The 18,525-nt window shown below is 42.2% G+C and overlaps 1 protein-coding gene across 3 annotated transcripts in view; it reads right to left on the bottom strand.

Moving 5' to 3' along the window:
• Positions 1 to 5,710: 5,710 nt before the first annotated feature.
• Positions 5,711 to 18,525, bottom strand: part of MRPL27 (mitochondrial ribosomal protein L27) — a 30,627-nt gene continuing 17,812 nt past the window's right edge. The window contains exons 1-4 of one of the 3 annotated variants that reach the window (XM_056549560.1): positions 17,036 to 17,204; positions 16,748 to 16,867; positions 16,380 to 16,447; positions 5,711 to 5,948 (exon numbers count right to left, since the gene is read on the bottom strand). In XM_056549560.1, coding sequence (XP_056405535.1) covers positions 5,742 to 5,948; positions 16,380 to 16,447; positions 16,748 to 16,867; positions 17,036 to 17,063 — 423 coding nt within the window. In that variant the 5' untranslated portion in view covers positions 17,064 to 17,204 and the 3' untranslated portion in view covers positions 5,711 to 5,741. Of the gene's footprint in view, positions 5,949 to 10,670; positions 10,778 to 16,379; positions 16,448 to 16,747; positions 16,868 to 17,035; positions 17,205 to 18,525 lie in introns of those variants that run through there. The other 2 variants (XM_056549561.1, XM_056549559.1) reach the window with 2 other exon arrangements.

Here is an 18,525-nt window from a genome sequence, read left to right as displayed (position 1 = left end):
GGCTCTCATGCCTGACGGCAGATAATACTGTCCGTCCAAATGAGGTGAAATCGGCCAATCTACTGTCTGTAGTGGGTGATAAATGTGGAGAGTGAACTCCAGGATGCAGCTTTGCATATGTGTTCCAAGGGAACAAGACTCCTTTCCGCAAAGGAGGTAGATACAGACCTGGTGGAATGAGCTTTTACAAACTCAGGAGGCTCCTTACCTTGGGATACCATGGAAATATGAATGGCGTCCTTTACCCATCTACTGATGGAGGACTTTGAAGCTTTAAGACCTCTCTTGGGTCCTGCAAAGAGAATTAGCAGATTTTCATCCTTCCTAAACTCCAAAGATCTTCTTATATAGATCTGGAGGCATCTCGAGATATCTAGGCAATGAAGAGCCCTATCTTCATTAGAGGATGGAGGAGGAGAAAATACTGGCAGGGATATAACTTGATTTATATTTTGGAATGATGGAACCTTAGGATGGCATAAATCTGAGTAACACTCGATCTGGCAAAAACTTAGTATATGGTTCAAGTGCATGAGAGCGCTTGAAGTTCCCCAATCCTCTTGGCTGATGTGATTGCCAGTAAAAAAGTTATTTTAATGGTAACAAATTTCATGTCCACCTCCTCCAAGGGCTCAAAGGGGGGAGATGCCAACCCCTTGAGCACCACCGATAAGTCCCATGCTGGGACAGGTTGTATAATTGTAGGTTTTAACCTTGAGGATCCCCTCAAGAATGTTTTGACTAGTGGGTCTTGAGACAATGGTTTGAGAAAGGCAGAGATGGCTGATACCTGAACTCTGAGTGTGGAAGGAGATAGATTCTTGTCTAATCCCTCCTGAAGAAAGTTGAGGATTGTGGCAACAGCTGGATTCTGTCCAGGAAGTTGTTTCTTGGAGCACCAAGACTGAAAAGTTGTCCAAATTCTTTTATAGGCTCTGTTAGTGGACTCCGCTCTGGAATGCGAGAGAGTATTCAAGACTGCACTAGAAAGCCCTTCTAGATGTGGAAGGGACTGGTCAACCTCCAGGCTGTCAGGTTGAACATTTGAAGATTTGAGCAGCTGTGAGTGTCCCCCGACACTAGTGCTTGCTCTGGGGGAAGCCTCCAGAATTGTCCCCGACTCAATTGCAAGAGTTAGGTAAACCAAGCTCTCTTGGGCCAAAATGGAATTATGGCTATGACAGAGGCTTGGTCCTGCCTGATTTTCATCAATACCCTTGGGATTAAGGAAATTGGAGGGAAGATGTAGGCCAGCCAGAACATCCATGGGATTGAGAGAGCATTGATTGCTACTGGGTTGCCTTCCCTGTACAGGGAGCAAAATCTCACCACTTTGGTGTTGAACCTCGTTGCCATAAGATCTATTTCTGGCATACCCCACCTGAGTGTTATTTGTTTGAATATCTCTGGATGGAGAGACCATTCTCCAGTTGAAAGTCCTCTGCTCAGGCGGTCAGCGATCACATTGAGAGATCCCCGAATGTGAACTGCCGACAGATGGGTTAGGTTCCTCTCTGCCCAATCCAAGATCAGACCCACCTCTCTGAGGAGGCTTTGTGATCGAGTGCCTCCCTGCTTGTTGATGTACAATACAGCAGTCATGCTGTCTGATTGGATCTTTACTGCTTTCCCTTGAAGAAGAGAAGCAAAATGGAGGAGTGCTAATCTGATGGCTCGAATCTCGAGGAGATTGGAGGTTAACCCTCTCTCCTGTGGAGACCAAGATCCCCGCACTGTCAGATCCAAGAGATGCGCTCCCCAACCTACAAGGGACACGTCGGTGGTAAGTATGATCCAAGAGGGTTGGATCATTGACTTGCCGTCCTCGAGGTGAGACCACCATCTGAGAGAGGACCGGACTCGATAAGACAGGGAGTGGCACTTGTTTAGGCCCGAGGGCCTGAGATTCCATGTGGCGAGCACCTCTGATTGAAGAGGGCGTAGATGCCAAAGAGCCCAAGGAACCGCATCCACGGTAGCGGACATAAGTCCCAACATCCTCATGAGAGTGCGAATGGATACTCTCCAGGGTACAGAGAGAAAAAGGGCCGATTCTTGAACCCGAGATTTCCTCTCGGGAGAGAGGTAAAGTGTCATGGAGATTGAGTCGACTATGAAGCCGAGGAACATCACTGAGGTCGTTGGGAGGAAATTGGATTTGGCCCAATTGACTATCCACCCTAACTGGTGAAGGAAGGATACTGCTAGTTGCAGATGTTGGGACAGGATCGCAGAAGAAGGAGCTCTGAGGAGCCAATCGTCTAGGTAGGGTACAATGCTGAGCCCCTGGAGCCTTAGAGCGGCAACTACCGCTACCACCACTTTGGTAAATGTGTGTGGGGCCGAAGAAATTCCAAACGGGAGGGCTACAAACTGGAGGTGTTTTAGAACGCCCCCTACCTGAACTGCGATCCTTAGATACTTTCTGGATACCGGATGAATAGGAATATGAAGGTAAGCATCCTTTAAATCCAGAGTAGCCAGGTAATCCCCTGGCGAGATGAGGTTGACCACAGATTGAATAGTTTCCATACGAAAGCATTTGTGCTTTACGTACTGATTGAGATATCTAAGATCTATAATCATCCGCCAGTCTCCCGTTACCTTGGGAACTAGGAAGACTGGAGAATAAATTCCTGACCCCCGCTCTGCAAGAGGGACTTCCTCTAAGGCATTCTTCTGGATGTATTCCAGAATGTAAGTTTCTAGCGCCACCTGTTTGATTGGTGAAAGAACTCTTGTCTCCACATAATTGGATGGAGGAATTGATTCGAGGTCTATCGAATAACCATCCGAGATTAATCTCAGGACCCAAGGGTCTTGAATGTGTAGAGACCAGGCGCTTAAAAAATGGTGAAGACGACCACCAACTGGAATCTGGGGGGCAGGATGAGAAACTGGAAAGGTCACCTCGGCAAGGAACCCAGAGCTTCGTAGAAGCCCGTAGTCAGAGCTTTCTGTTGTCTTTGGGGCCACGCCATCTGTCCCACTGTCCGGGAGGACAGAAAATAACACAATGGGACAGAGGGTGACCCTCTTACTTATACAGGGTGTTGTGGGTGTGTTTTCACTGATTAATTAAGTTCAATAAAACTTCCATCTGCCCTAACCAGTTCGCGGGGGGGTGGAATACCCCATCTGTGCTACTGGTTAGGACGTAAGGGAAACAAACATTTGTGAATCCTTTTTATGGAGGAAGAGGTGGAGTCGCTCCACCTGGGGATTAACCCCAGGGAGTATATAGAATATATATTCTATATAGAGTATACAGAATAGCACAACCAAAAAAAGCACTGCAGTCAATAAAGTGCAAAACAAATGATGCAACATGATATGTGGACATAGGATTTAACAAAAGATAAAATCATGGTTTTAATTTATCTTAAGTGCATGATACTCATGCGGTTTTTATCTTTGTTATTGTGGCGGAGAAGATGGGGTTAACTCCCTAGGGTTAATCCCCAGGTGGAGCGACTTCACCTCTTCCTCCATAAAAAGGATTCACAAATGTTTGTTTTTTGTATGACTAAGGCCACATGCCGTGGCCGAAACAAGTCACCTGTTCACCATGTTGGCTGATTACTGAATAAAAGATACGTATTGCATCAAGACTGCGCTGGTCAATGTCTACTTCTTGCTTATAGTATATGAGACAGAGGTCCGGTCTCGTCCGGGACGCAGTACGGGCAAGTGGGAGAGCTGTTCCTAAAACCACAAGTGCATAATATATCGTATATCTGAGACACTGTTGTAACAGAAGGTTGCGTACTGAACACACTGATCCAAAAGGGGTCAGATCCCTAATAAGATGAAGAGCTCCTTTGTTGACATCTAAGTAAATGTTTCAGTAGAGCGTACTCTAGTAAATGGAGTGGTGTACAAGGCGTCTGCAACAAGAGAATGAACATGTTTATTCTTTCGGCAGAATTACTTGCACAGTGCACAGTGCTGTCAATGGTGATGACGCAGGGCCTGGTCCTACCAGATGAAATCCGTAGTGTGAACATACCCAAAGGACAAAAATGTCTGGATCGTCTCAAGAATGTAATGCCCCAGGGCTACATAAATTGGATTTAAATATAGGAACCAGAAAAAAAAAAAAATAAGGAGCCAGGATTTTGACCCCTTTTTCATTTTTCCACCTGCAGAGCTGTGTGAGGGCTAATTGTTTTTATGCCATAAGGTTTTTTTTTGTTTTTTTTTTTACCAGTCCTACTTTTGTGTAATATCTTTGTGTTTCATCAATTTTTATTCATTTTTTTCTCTGCTCAACTCCTCGTATAAACAGACTCCGCAAATAGAGCTTGACGATGATGTGAACCCAGCATTACACCTGGTCTCTTTTTCTAGCTAAAAAACGAATACATTTTTTTTAAAAAAACAACAACAAACACCTGCCACGATCTCCTTCTGCAGCCTAGCTAGGTTGGTTCAGACTGGTTTAAATGAAGTGTACCCCAGCTATATGTCAGATTCCATCAAAACAGGGATGCACTGCAGCGAGCCACATTCACATTAGCGGCCTGAACTGCTGCTTTCCACTCATACACATTTAATATTTTGGACTCAAGACAACTACATTAATGCAGAAAACTGCATTAATGCAGTCTGAACCCAACATAACAAACAGCATAGCTTGCAGTACTACGTAACGTCCATTAAATATTATGAGATTTACATAAAATAAAGGATTATTCTAAAATGTACAAGACTTAGTTGTTGGAATGCCATATGTGTTAGCTCTTAATGGAGACAGAATATACTTGGCTACTGCTATGTTAGTGAGCCATCTATTATGCAGATACTAAAGGATGGATGTGGGATATTTGTTAAGCCTGGGCTGCATATGCAATTTAATGTTTTAAAAGACAAGTCCAGTAATGCATTATGAGTAAAGAAGATTAAAAACGGAACTGCTCACCGAATCTTTGCAGTTAGCATAGAGTCTTTATTCTGTATAAGGATATGTTCACACTAAGTATAATGAACAGAATCTCAGTTCGCAGAATTCCGCGAGCCGAGATTCTATTCTGGCGGCCGCCGCCGCAATACTTCGGCGGTAGGACCGCGCGGCACTGCGCCGTCACCATTGACGGCTATGCTGTGCTTGCGGACTTCCGAGCAAAGAATGAACATATTCTTTCTTTGCGGTGAACAATTTCAGCGCAATTGTCTGCTGCTGAAATTCCGCAGTGTGAACGGGTCACGCGGAAGACCCATTCACACTGATGTTTATGTTCACAGCACGTAATTCCGCGGAAATTACGTAGTGTGAACATACCCTAAAGCATATAAAACGAAGCAGCATGTGTTGGGAGACGGCAAGGACAAGCGGGGTAAGGCGGAGAGACGTTTTGCACCGGACTGTTGCTTCATCCTGCTTCCAATAATGTAACACCACATCCTGGGTGTGTTATAGGTCACCTGCCCTATAAAACCTGTCATAGACCCTACACCTTAGCATATCAGTGGTGTAAAAGACATGAGGCCGGCAAAACCATTGTTAAAAAGACCACTTCTGCCTGTCTGGCATAACACCTGAGTACATGGCATTGGTCTAAACCAGTATTTCCCAACCAGTGAGCATCCAGCCTTTGGCTGTTGGCTCATGCTGGGAGTGGTGGTTTTGAATCAGTCGGGGGGCACAAGTCTTATGAAACACTGGTCTAAACAGTCTAATGTATATCCAGGCTGGAAGACAGAACACAAATGTATTAAATAAACTTTATTAGAAAACAATGTCACATCATTTCTACAAGTTTAAAGCTGTGTTCCTTCGGCTTAGGAATAACATTTATAAAGGTTTTGTAAAGAACAGTACCAAATGGCAGTTTACTGACAACACTGATGCTGTCCTTGCTGCGAGGATGTGGTATGTAGACTTCTTTTGTGTAGCGCACTAGACCATCTTCCAAAGCAAACAACGTCTTGTTACGTCCAATTCCCACCTACAAGACACAGAATAATAGTAATTTTATAAGCAATTTTTTTTTGTCTCCTCCCCTATCCGAATACATGTATATCTGAATACCTATGTATACCTCATTGTCCACAGCTTAGATCTTAAAGTATTGAGCTCTATTTATAATATTTTCTATTCCTCACCCCCCAATGTCAAATGTAATATATAACACTATATATTGAGGTGTAATTTTGAAGACCTGTTCTAAAAAAAACATCATGTAATGCCAGGGTATCGATTCAGTAACCACAGGGAATAGCCCAGCTCTTAAGCAAAACAATTTGAAATTTGTAGTACAACAAGATAGCCCAGTAGCGGTCTATTCCTCCAACACAGACATTGTTAGTCACTATCACATTTCCAATATGTATTATGGTTTTATTAATGCAAGTTTAGTATGAAGTGGTTTTACACTGGTTTTTATTCTATTTTTTTTTTTATCTGTTTCCTTTTCTCCGAGTCCTGTTCACATGGGCTGGCCCTTTCACTGCCAATGCAGTGACATCTCTTGACCTCCTTTTTTGTGCCAGCTCTCAAAATCTATAAATAGTACAGATGTTAGTAACTTGCACTAGGACCTGATGATGAAGGAAGTCCCGCCTTGAAACAAGTTTTCTGTGACTTGTCTTTAAGAAATAAAAGGACATTTATTTTCTTTTCTTGTCCGAATCGGTTACTATATTCTACCAAAAATTTCGCGAGCACAAGAGTCAAGAATCACCACAGCAGTGTTCACTTCCTTACAGTTTTCTTTCCTGTATCTCTACATTGAGGGTTACAGAAGGATACAGGCTTCGCCTGGACACCAAGCGATTTTACATACCTCAATTGGTGCCCACAGCACAACCCAAAAAGGTGTGCTGGATAACTGCATAGGTTACTGTAAACCCATCTATCATTGGTTACAGTAGCTAGAGCACCCCTCTGTCTCCCCCCCCCCCCCCCATGTACGTAATTTAAACCTAAAATATGTAAAACTACTGACCAGTATTTATCACCAACATAACATTCCCTGTTCAGGGTTATATTTCCGCAACAAAGGGCTTCGCTCCCTCTCAAAGATTGATGAAGCATGCTGGCAGCAAATCAGTTGTGTTTAACCCTTTAAGGACCCAGCCAATTTTCATTTTTTCCTCCTAATAGCCATAACTCTTTTTCCATCTACAGATCCATATGATGGGTTTATTGTGAGACCAATTGTACTTACCAGCACAGCAGCAAAAACATGTTTGCAATTGGCTTCATTTTTAGCAAACCTGCCAGGTTCTGTAGAGATCTTTTCTTATATCTCCCTTTTGACAGCTTTTAGTCATGGTTCCCATCCACCAGCTCTGCATTAGAAGCAGTGGTGACATCACTCCCAGAGTAACCAGGAGCTCCTGAGCTGGGCTCGCATCAGGCTCTTAGGTCTCCCTACTTGGGATTATCTAAGCACATTAATTATGTAGGATAGTTGCATAGCGCTTGGGAGCTGACACAGAAGCAGATAATCTGCCTCTGACCCAAGCATTCACAGAGTGTAGGTTGAGAGCAGAATCAGAAAGAGAGGTAATCAGATGAGCTGGGACAACCCCTAAATGAGTATTCCAGAGGATTTATTTATTTTTTTTAAATCAACTGGTGCCAGAAAGATATGAAGATTAGTAAATCACTTCTGTTTAATTCTTACGCCTTCCATCAGCTGCTGTATTCTCCAGAGGAAGTTGAGATTTTTTTTTTCCAGTTTGACCACAGTGCTCTCTGCTGACACCTCTGTCCATGTCAGGAATAGGAGCAAATCCCCATGGTAAACCGCTCCTGCTCCAGATAGCTCCAGACAGGGGCGGCAGCAGAAAGCACTGTGGTCAGACTGGACTTTCTCTGGAGCATACAGCAGATTATGAGCACTGAAAGGCTTTAATGTGCACTTTCAGAATCAAAAGCGTTTTATATATTGAACATTTTGGCAAAACATTACCCTTTCTAATATAGGTCTTACATGTTCTCTTTTTTTTAATAGAAAATCATGGCTCCATACCATGCAGAACATTACCCTGTCTGGCTGCAGCATCATCTTTGTCCCAGTTTAAACCAGCTAAACCACAGGCTGGGACAAAGGCCAGTAAGTGAGGGCGGGGCTTGCACTCATTTGTGCTAACTTATGTTCAGACGCCTGCTTACTTCTTATCAGATGCCTGTGTAAAAACAGAGAATGGGATACAGAGCATCCTGCAGCAATTGAATGAAGAGCACAGCACACTCAGGTAGGAAGTGAATGCATATGCGGTAAGTAGCGCTGCAACGATTACTCAAGGTTGATAAAAATCAATGGAAATCATTGTTGACGATTTCCATTATCGTTTCATCGGTTGTTAAGGGGCGTGGCCTCAGTAGTTAGGCCTAGAAAACATAGTATACCTACTATGTTTACTGCTTTCACTGCCTTTTAGTCCCTCAGTCTGCCCCTTAATGTCAACTTTTACTGTTGGATGCCTTTATGAAGATGCTGGCCTGCAACATCTGTTACCTAGCTTCAGCACAGAAACCACGGCTTAGAGTGCAGCCCAGAAGCCGGCGCGTCCTTATCTTCAGCGCCTCCGGTCAAAAGAAGCCTATGGTCCTGAAATTGCAGGAGCCCCCCCTGTCCGGCCAGAAACTCAGTTCTCCATCCTCTGTGCAGTGAGAGATCTTCCTGGTGGAGGGAGAACAGCCATCAACTAAGGTCTGCAAACTGCTGCTTCTCCCCTGCAACAAGGCTCATAGGTTATCCCTTTCAGGTGCTGTCCCCTCTCTTCTCCCGTTAAGGCTGCATTCACACCACGTTTTTGCAATACAGTTCCCGTATCAGGTTTTTGATGAAAAACTGATTCCTCAAAACCGTACTAAGCTGTATCAAAACGATCACAATCACAAACGATTACATCCCTTCCCCTTATCCCCTTACACCCTTCCCTTCTATTCCCTGGTTGGACGTATGTCTTTTTTCAACCATACTAACTATGTAACAATCAAAGTTGAGCTACGATCACAATCAAAGTTGAGCTACGATAAAAAAAAAAAAAAGGAAAGAAGGGTTGTTCTTGGTGCAAACTATCTGTTCATGGTCCTTTTCTTAAAAATAAATAAATCTTGATTCATTCTGTCTAGTCTGGACAAGGGCAAATTCAAGTGTCTGCTCTGTCTGGTTGCCTATGGTTTAAGTCTTTTATGCTACTCACTAGGTCCGTTACAGATATGTTACAGTTGCCTCCAGAACTTTTTGGGGGCATTGAAATTTCTACTTTCCTAGAATTTGTCCATCCATGAACAGCATGCAAAGACATATACTTTTCGGACACATTCATGAACTATCAGTAGAATGTTTAAAAAAATTTACCTGTCATAAAAAATAATGCTTATATATGTTACTTACTAGGTTATACGGATGCGTTACATGTCTTTTTTTTTGTGGGTCTGGCTCCTGCATTTGGCTAATAAGTCCTTTTGGTTCTGCTGCTTCGGTTCTGAAATCCACTGCTCAGAGGCATGTCAGAGGCAAGCACTGAGCTTTCCCTCAATCACCATGCATCTGCTGTGTTGTCTCTCTTCATCCAATCACTGCAGGCTGCTCTGTAACCTCCTCCTCTCTGTTTTAAGACTGGAGTCTGATAAACAGAACAGGAGTGAACACAAAGGAGTGCTAGTCCCGCTCTCACTGTGCTTCAGCTGGGACAAAGATGATGCTGCAGCCTGACAGGATTGTGTTCTAGATGGTATGTGGACCCCTAATGGTCTTTATTTTTTTTCCATAAAAAAAAAAATAAGGACATTTTTTAAATGAAGTATATTAGAAAGGTTAATGATTTGCCAAGATATACAACATCTAGAAAGTTTTTGACTCTGACAATGGCCATCCAAGCATTTTCTTTCCACTGCTTCTATCTAGAATCTCTAATATACTTCCTTGGATTTTCACCCGGTGGTCTCTCTCTTGTTCTTCCTTTTAACCAATTAATATTATTGAGACCAGATTTCTCTCTTGAAAAGCGGTTCTATTAGTGGCCAGAAGAGTAAGTTCCATCTCTCTCTAAAAGAGACCTTTTTTGATAACAGAATCTTTTTTTAAATTGGAAACCACCTTCTCTCCAAAAGGTTATCATGGAACTCCATATAGCTTAAAGGGGTCCTCCGCTCCTAGACATCTTATCCCCTATCCAAAAGGATAGGAATAAGATGTCTAATTGCAGGGATCCTGCTGCTGGGACTCTCGATCTCTGTGCAGCACCCGGCATAAATTTAGAACACTGGGTGTGGGCGGTGGGGTTGTGACGTCACTGTCATGCCCCTCATGATGTCACGCCATGACCCCTCAAAGTAAGTGAATGAAAGTCCCGTCACAACATCACAACCCCACCACCCTCTACAGGCATTCAAAACAAAAATGTTTTGAATGCCGGGGCAGAGGAGTACCTCTTTAAAGTTATAATTTTACCCTTCTTTTCAGTAACAATGAAAGAATGCCATTATATAGACTGAAAGAATAAAGTAAGAAAGTTGTCTAAAAGCACTAACAGTTTGTGTGTTCTACCCTGTTTAAGGGCTTTCTTCTACAGCAGGTCTGAAAGCCCTCTTCACAAGGGCAGTAGCTATCTCCTGGTCTCTTCATACTTTCAACAACACACTATTGGCTGCAACAATTGAAGAAGAATCTCTTTCAGGATACACTTTTAAGTACCCTTAGGGGACTTACATGAGCAATCATTCGACGGCTCTCTTTTCATACTTCCCAAACAACAAGTCATCATAGTAATCCTGGGCGACTTCTCCCTTCCCCACCCTTGATTGATGGAGCTCTGCCTATACCAAACATGGACAAATCTATCAAAGCTGCAAGCAACGTGAAAAAGGCGAGATACCCTTTAATGGAGAATGTGTTTACTTTGTGGGACTCTAAAGTTCATCATACCACACTTGAGTCCCACAATGTAAACAAGTTCGTGGGAAAAATAAACTGAATATAATCAGTACTCTAGCTAACTTAATGCAGTTACTGCCAAGTATGCTGCAGTTTCTGTCAGCATGCTAATGTATGTCCTGAATGTATTGTCAAATCAGGATCTACACAGCACCTTAAACACACTACAGGAGTGACTTTGACTTCATATAACATTGCTTTCAAAGGGCTCTTTATCTAGATTTGTCTCCAAGTCTTACAACATCATTAGTCTACACCTATATGTATACTGGAGAGAAATGAGACACTAGATAAAAGGGGAATAATCAGTGGAATACTTGGACTCTGCTCCCAAGTTTGGCCGAAAGCCAAACTGGTAAGTGGCACAGCGGGTCCACACTGTAACAACAGAGTAAAAAATAAAAGACTCCACTATAGCATGTGATAATCCATTGAGAGAGAAGCTATGTGGAGTAGGGAAGATTCGCAATTTGCACTTATGATTGTATATGTGTCCTATTTGATACACAGAAGTGTTATGCAACATTAAGGAAACTAAAATAAACTTTGAGAACATATTGTATGTGCATGTTTTTTTTTTTTTTTATCGATTAACAAATGTTTTACATGACAAGTGCAAACATATCTGGATTTTCTAGTGCCAATGTAGTTCCCATTGTTCTCTATACTGTTAAACCATATTCAAAGTAGGATTCTAGCATGACAGTATTTAACCCCTTAAGGACTCAGCCCATTTGGGCCTCAACCTGTTCAGGACGCAGGGCGTATGCATACACTGCATCTCTAGTCCTTAAGGACGTAGGGCGTATGGATACAGCCATGGGAATTCCGGATTCCCCCCCCCCCATGTCGGTGTTCGGAGAAAATCACATGTCAATTCAGACATGCGATTTTCTGCTATTTCTGGGCTGATCGGGTCTCTGGTGACCCGATTGCCCGGAAAATAGGGCTGATCGGAGCTTTCAGTGACAGCCCAGATAATCCTGAGTGATAGGAGCGAGGTTGCAGTGCTGTGATCTCCTCCTATCACCTGCCATTAGTCAGCAATGAATGCTGACCAATGGCAGTGGAAGACGGGGGTTGCCATGGAAACCCCCCGCTCTGCCCATCCCTGGATGTCGGGCAGAACAGGGGAAGAAGATGGCGGCCGGAACCTGTGAGGAAGATGCCGTGGGGACCGCCGATCATCGGTGACAGCAGCAGAGATCAACGGCGCAGGTAGGGAAGCGACAGTGGGGGGGGAGGAAGGTGGCAGTAAAGCGATATTTACTGCTGCCCTTCTAGTGGTTGCCAAACTGCAACTCCCAGTATGCCCAGACAACCAGGCATGCTGGGAGTTTTAGTTTTGTAACATCTGGAGCATCACAGTTTGGAGACCACTATTACAGTGGTGCCCAAACGGTAGCCCTCCAGATGTTGCAAAACTACAACTCTCAGCATGCCTAGACTGCCCAGGCATCCTGGGAGTTGTAGTTCTGTAACATCTGTCCCTTCAGATTTTGCAATTTTCATGAAAACTTTGAAAATTGCTCCTATATAATATGTCCATTTTATGATGCCAACATAAAGTAGACATATTGTATTTGTGAATCAATATAACATTTATTAGGAATATCCATTTTCCTTACAAGCAGAGAGCTTCAAAGTTAGAAAAATGCTAAATTTTCATGAAATTTGGGGATTTTTCACCAAGAAAGGACGCAAGTAACAACGAAAATTTACCACTAAAATAAAGTAGAATATGTCACAAAAAAAACAATCTCAGAAGCAGAATAATAGCAATAGAGTTATTAATGCATAAAGTGACAGTGGTCAGAATTGCAAAAAAGGGCTGCGTCCTTAAGGTGAAAATGAGCTGCGTCCTTAAGGACTCACAATTTTATTTTTACGTTTTCGTCTCCTCGCCTTCAAAAAAATCATAACTCTTTTATATTTTCATCCACAGACTAGTATGAGGGCTTGTTTTTTGCGCGACCAGTTGTCCGTTGTAATGCCATCACTCACTTTACCATAAAATGTATGACGCAACCAAAAAAAAAACTATTTGTGTGGGGAAATTAAAAAGAAAGCCGCAATTTTGGTAATTTGGGATGGTTTTGTTTTCACGCCCTAAAATTTACGGTAAAAATGACATTTGTTCTTTATTCTTTGGGTCAATACGATTAAAATGATACTCATAACATACTTTTCTATTATTGTTGCGCTTAAAAAAAAATTGCATACTTTTTAACCAAATTAGTACATTTAAAATCCCCCTATTTTGATGCTGCAGATGCCGTGATCTGTATTGATCACAGCATCTGAGGGGTTAATGGCTGACATCCGCGCGATCGCGAATGTCCGCCATTACGGGCGGGTCCCTGGCTGCCATCAGCAGCCGGGACCTGCCGTGCATGACCCGAGCGGTTATGTATAGGACGTAAATGTGCAGCCTGGTGCAATAAGTACCAGCTCACCAGGACATACATTTACGTCCAGCGTCGTTAAGGGGTTAAACCCCAGGCCTGCCAAGAGAAACACTTATTAAACCAAAATGTGTATATGAAAAACTGCCAAATGGCCCATGATTTACAGCAACTGCAACTAGCGCTCCTCAAAAAGGAAAAAAATTTAGTTCCTCATCGCTACCTAGTGGGGTTATCCAGCATAAGGTGATTTTAGTAGTTAGCTACCAGACAGTAATGGGCATGCTTAGAAAGGATCTGTGCATGTCTTGTGAGACCACCACAATGCTGCTGATTTCTTTTTGTGAAATGGCCATTTCCTGTTGGAATTCCCTCCCTCCAACTACAAGTCCCAGGATCCCTTGTTTATAAGTGTGAGGTCACTTTTTTCCCTCCCAAACATCAACAGACCCACCTACTGAAGCGTACCCTGGACAATTCCCTGCAGCCCTGTGGAGAATGCTCTCCCCTCCCACACAGCAGTCACTCCACCCATTGAAGCAGACAGGCTCCTTTTGAACACCTGACTAGTGATGTAATGTCTTAGGCCGCAATGCAACCTGGGACAATCATTTTGTTTGCTGCTAAAAATAAACATTGGGGAAAAGATCACTTAACAATTGTGAGACCACCATCAAATACAGGTACAGACACTATATTCTAAACTACACTAACTTTACAGCCCATGTAGCATAATCAAATGAATAAAACCCCCTTAAATTAAAGTCTGACGCATTAAGAGCCTTAACCCCTTAAGGACGGACCCATTTTTACCTTAAATTTTTTTTTTCTTCATTTGACATGTGTCTCTTTAAATGGTAATAACTTTAGAACGCTTTTTCTGAGTGGAGCGATTCTGAGAGTTTTTTCGTGACATATTGTACTTTTGTATAAGTGGTGCATTTTTGTTGACACATGAAGCATTTTTTGTGAAAAACTCCAAAATATTTTATGGTGTTCACTGTGTGGTAAAAGCAATGTTTTATTTATTCTGTGGGTACGATTATGGAGACATCCATTTTATCTAGCTTTTTATGTTATTTTTCCTTTTTCTGAGCAAAATTTTTTCCCCCTTATTTGTGTTATGTTCCGACTGCAGTAACTTTTTTATTTTTCGTCCAATGAGAGCTTATTTTTTTGCGGGACAAGCTGTACTTTTTATTGGTATTATTTTTGCGATACATGCTGCCTTATGATCTTTTTTATTACGCTATTTGTACCAAAATTGGCAAATTTTTTTTTACGCCGTTCACCGTGTGGGATAATTTACATAATAGCTTTATAGTACACGTCATTACGGATGTGGCAATACCTAGTATGTATATGATGTGTTTTTTTTTATTTATCTTTTTATGATAATACAGGCTTTTATTGGGAAAGCGGCATTTTATTTATTTATTTTTTTTTTTTTACACTTCATATTTTTATTGAAGAACTTTGTCATTACATTTTTTTAACTTTTTACAGGTTATACTATGCTGCAATATATTTGTACTGCAGCACAGTCTGTGTGATCCAGCCTGTGGTCGGATCTCACAGGCTTTTGTAGCAGGCAGACAGGAGGTTCTCATCTGATGCCGTGATCAGGATTAATGACAACATCTATGGGGTTAAAGGGGTATTCCAGGAAAAAACTTTTTTTTATATATCAACTGGTTCCAGAAAGTTAAACAGATTTGTAAATTACTTCTATTGAAAAATCTTAATCCTTTCAGTACTTATGAGCTTCTGAAGTTAAGGTTGTTCTTTTCTTTCTAAATCCTCTCTGATGACACGTGTCTCGGGAAACGCCCAGTTTAGAAGCAAATCCCCATAGCAAACCTCTTCTAAACTGGGCGGTTCACGAGACACATGTCATCAGAGATTACTTAGACAGAAAAGAACAACCTAGACTTCAGAAGCTCATAAGTACTGAAAGGATTAAGATTTTTCAATAGAAGTAATTTACAAATCTGTTTAACTTTCTGGAGCCAGTTGATATATATAAAAAAAAAAAGTTTTTTCCTGGATAACCCCTTTAATGCTGTTGGGACCAGTGTGATCACGGCCCTGGCAGCTGTCTTGCCGGCAATCTCCTGAGCTGCCCGCGGCAGAGCAGGAGATCGCGAGGACGTATGCATACGTCTCAGAGCATGAACATGTTGGGTGCTGGGACGTACAGTATGCATACGTCCCATAGCGGGAAGGGGTTAAAATATGATTGGGGATAACATGCTAATCCAGAATCTTTCACGGAGGGGGAAGTTATCCATCTGCAGACAGCTGTTTTGGGGTTCTTGCCCTCATAAGTGCAGAGCAGGGTGTGAGCTGGCTATGTTAATTGAAGGGATGCTACCTCCAAAAGGTGGCAGGGTGGAGCAAATTATTTTTAGCTTTTACATACTTTTTACTATAAAGCATTGCATGGTTGATATGACCTAATATATTATACTGACAAGCTGACCTATATGTCAGCTTGTCAGTCTCCTTAAAGGGGTACTCCGCCCTAGACATCTTATCCCCTATTCAAAGGATAGGGGATAAGATGCCAGATCGCCGCGGTCCCGCTGCTGGGGAGCCCTGGGATCCCCGCTGCAGCACCCCGCTATCATTACAGCACAGAGCGAGTTCGCTCTGCACGTAATGAATGACGGGCAGGGGCCGGAGCATCGTTACGTCACGGCTCCACCCCTCGTGAAGTCACGGCCCGCCCTTTTCAATACAAGTCTATGGGAGGGGGCGTGGCGGTTGTCACGCCCCCTGCCATAGACTTGCATTAAGGGGACGGGCCGTGATGTCACGAGGGGCGGAGCCATGACATCACGCTGATCCGTCCCCTGTATCGCCCGTCATTACGCACAGAGCGAACTCGCTCTGTGCTGTAATGATAGCGGGGTGCCGCAGCGGGGATCCCAGGGCTCCCCGGCAGCGGGACTGCGGCGATCTGATATCTTATCCCCTATCCTTTGGATAGGGGATAAGATGTCTAGGGGCGGAGGACCCCTTTAAGAAAAACACACTATCCCCACAGTCCCCCATCTGTAGCTGAAAATAGATTTACCTGAGATCCTGGATGCCAACGCATTAATCTTTGAGTAGCAAGGATGTTTCCAGCATGGACAAATTCACCTGAAACATTAATAAAAGAGCAAGATGTAGCAGGACGCGCATAAAAAACAAACAAAAAAAAAACTGAAAAAAAAATGTTAAGCAGATAATTTTTTTCTGGATGCCTTTATATGAATATGCTGTGCTCTTACATGAAGCATACAACAAAAAAAGTAAACTGATATATATATATACCAACCTGAAAGATGCCATGCCAACAGGTGACTACTATGTTCTCAACTGGGTTAAGTGAGGTCTTTCAGTTTATGCTACTAAATTTAACACTGCAAAATTAGTATGAAAGTAGCCACAGACACTTACCATCTAATTTCTTGAAACCATATCTCCTGCCTGCACTTTTTCCTCCTAAGTTTTTAGAGCTGGTTCCAGCTTTCTTTGATGCCCCTCTGGCCACAATCCATGTTACAGGGGACGGGGAAACTAGAAACAGACAAAAGGTTTATAAACACACACATCAACTCCATGGTTACCTAAACACCTGATTTCGATCACTTCATATCAAATACAGCTCTGCATATAGAAATAGGTCAATACTTAGCATACTTATTTTCAAAGAAAAAAAAAATTGTGAAATATGACAAAACCTACACAAATTGGGTATCGTAATCTGAGTCATCGTCACACGTGACGTCACGGGGGAGGAGCCATGATGTCACGATGCTCCATCCCCTGCATCGTCCCGTCATCACACACATAGCCAGTTTTCTCTGTAGTGATGATGGTGGGGTGCCGCAGCAGAGATCACTGGGGTCCTCAGTGGCGGAGTAGCCCTTTAAGAATAAAGTTTTTTTTTTTTTTTTCATTGCTGCCGATTTTATGGTAAAATGAATGATGTCATGACAATGTACAACTTGTCCTGCATAAAACAGGTCCTGTAAAGGGACAATTGAAAGAGCCAAGGCTTGTAAAAAGGGTATTAGGGGAAAAAAAAAAAATTTATATATTTGGCTGCATCATTAACCCCTTCAGGACAGAGCCCATTTTGGCCTTAAGGACCGGAGCGTTTTTTGCACATCTGACCACTGTCACTTTAAACATTAATAACTCTGGAATGCTTTTAGTTATCATTCTGATTCCGAGATTGTTTTTTCGTGACATATTCTACTTTAACATAGTGGTAAATTTTTGTCAATACTTGCATCCTTTCTTGGTGAAAAATCCGTAAATTTGATGAAAAATTTGAAAATTTTGCATTTTTCTAACTTTGAAGCTTTCTGCTTGTAAGGAAAATGGATATTACGAATACATTTTTTTTTGGTTCACATATACAATATGTCTACTTTATGTTTGCATCATAAAATTGACGTGTTTTTACTTTTGGAAGACACCAGAGGGCTTCAACGGTCAGCAGCAATTTTCTGATTTTTCACAAAATTTTCAAACTCAGTATTTTTCAGGGACCAGTTCAGGTTTGAAGTGGATTTGAAGGGTCTTCATATTAGAAATACCCCATAAATGACCCCATTATGAAAACTACACCCCCCAAAGTATTCAAAATGACATTCAGTAAGTGTTTTAACCCTTTAGGTGTTTCACACGAATAGCAGCAAAGTGAAGGAGAAAATTCACAATCTTCATTTTTTACACTCACATGTTCTTGTAGACCCAATTTTTGAATTTTTACAAGGGGTAAAAGGACAAAATTTTTACTTGTATTTGTAGCCCAATTTCTCTCGAGTAAGGACATACCTCATATGTCTATGTAAAGTGTTCGGCGGGTGCAGTAGAGGGCTCAGAAGCGAAGGAGCGACAAGGGGATTTTGGAGAGTACGTTTTTCTGAAATGGTTTTTGGGGGGCATGTCACCTTTAGGAAGCCCTTATGGTGCCAGAACAGCAAAAAAAAACCCACATGGCATACCATTTTGGAAACTAGACCCCTCGGGGAACGTAACAAGGGATAAAGTGAACCTTAATACCCCACAGGTGTTTCACGACTTTTGCAAATGTAAAAAAAAATTTTTTACCTAAAATGCTTGTTTTCCCAAAATTTTTTAATTTTTAAAAAGGGTAATAGCAGAAAATACCCCTAGAAATTTGAAGCCCAATTTCTCCTGATTCAGAAAACATCCCATATGGG

The sequence above is a fragment of the Hyla sarda genome, chromosome 13 (genome assembly GCF_029499605.1).
Source record: "Hyla sarda isolate aHylSar1 chromosome 13, aHylSar1.hap1, whole genome shotgun sequence".
Lineage (NCBI taxonomy): Eukaryota > Metazoa > Chordata > Amphibia > Anura > Hylidae > Hyla > Hyla sarda.
This window is presented reverse-complemented; position numbering and strand designations above follow the sequence as displayed.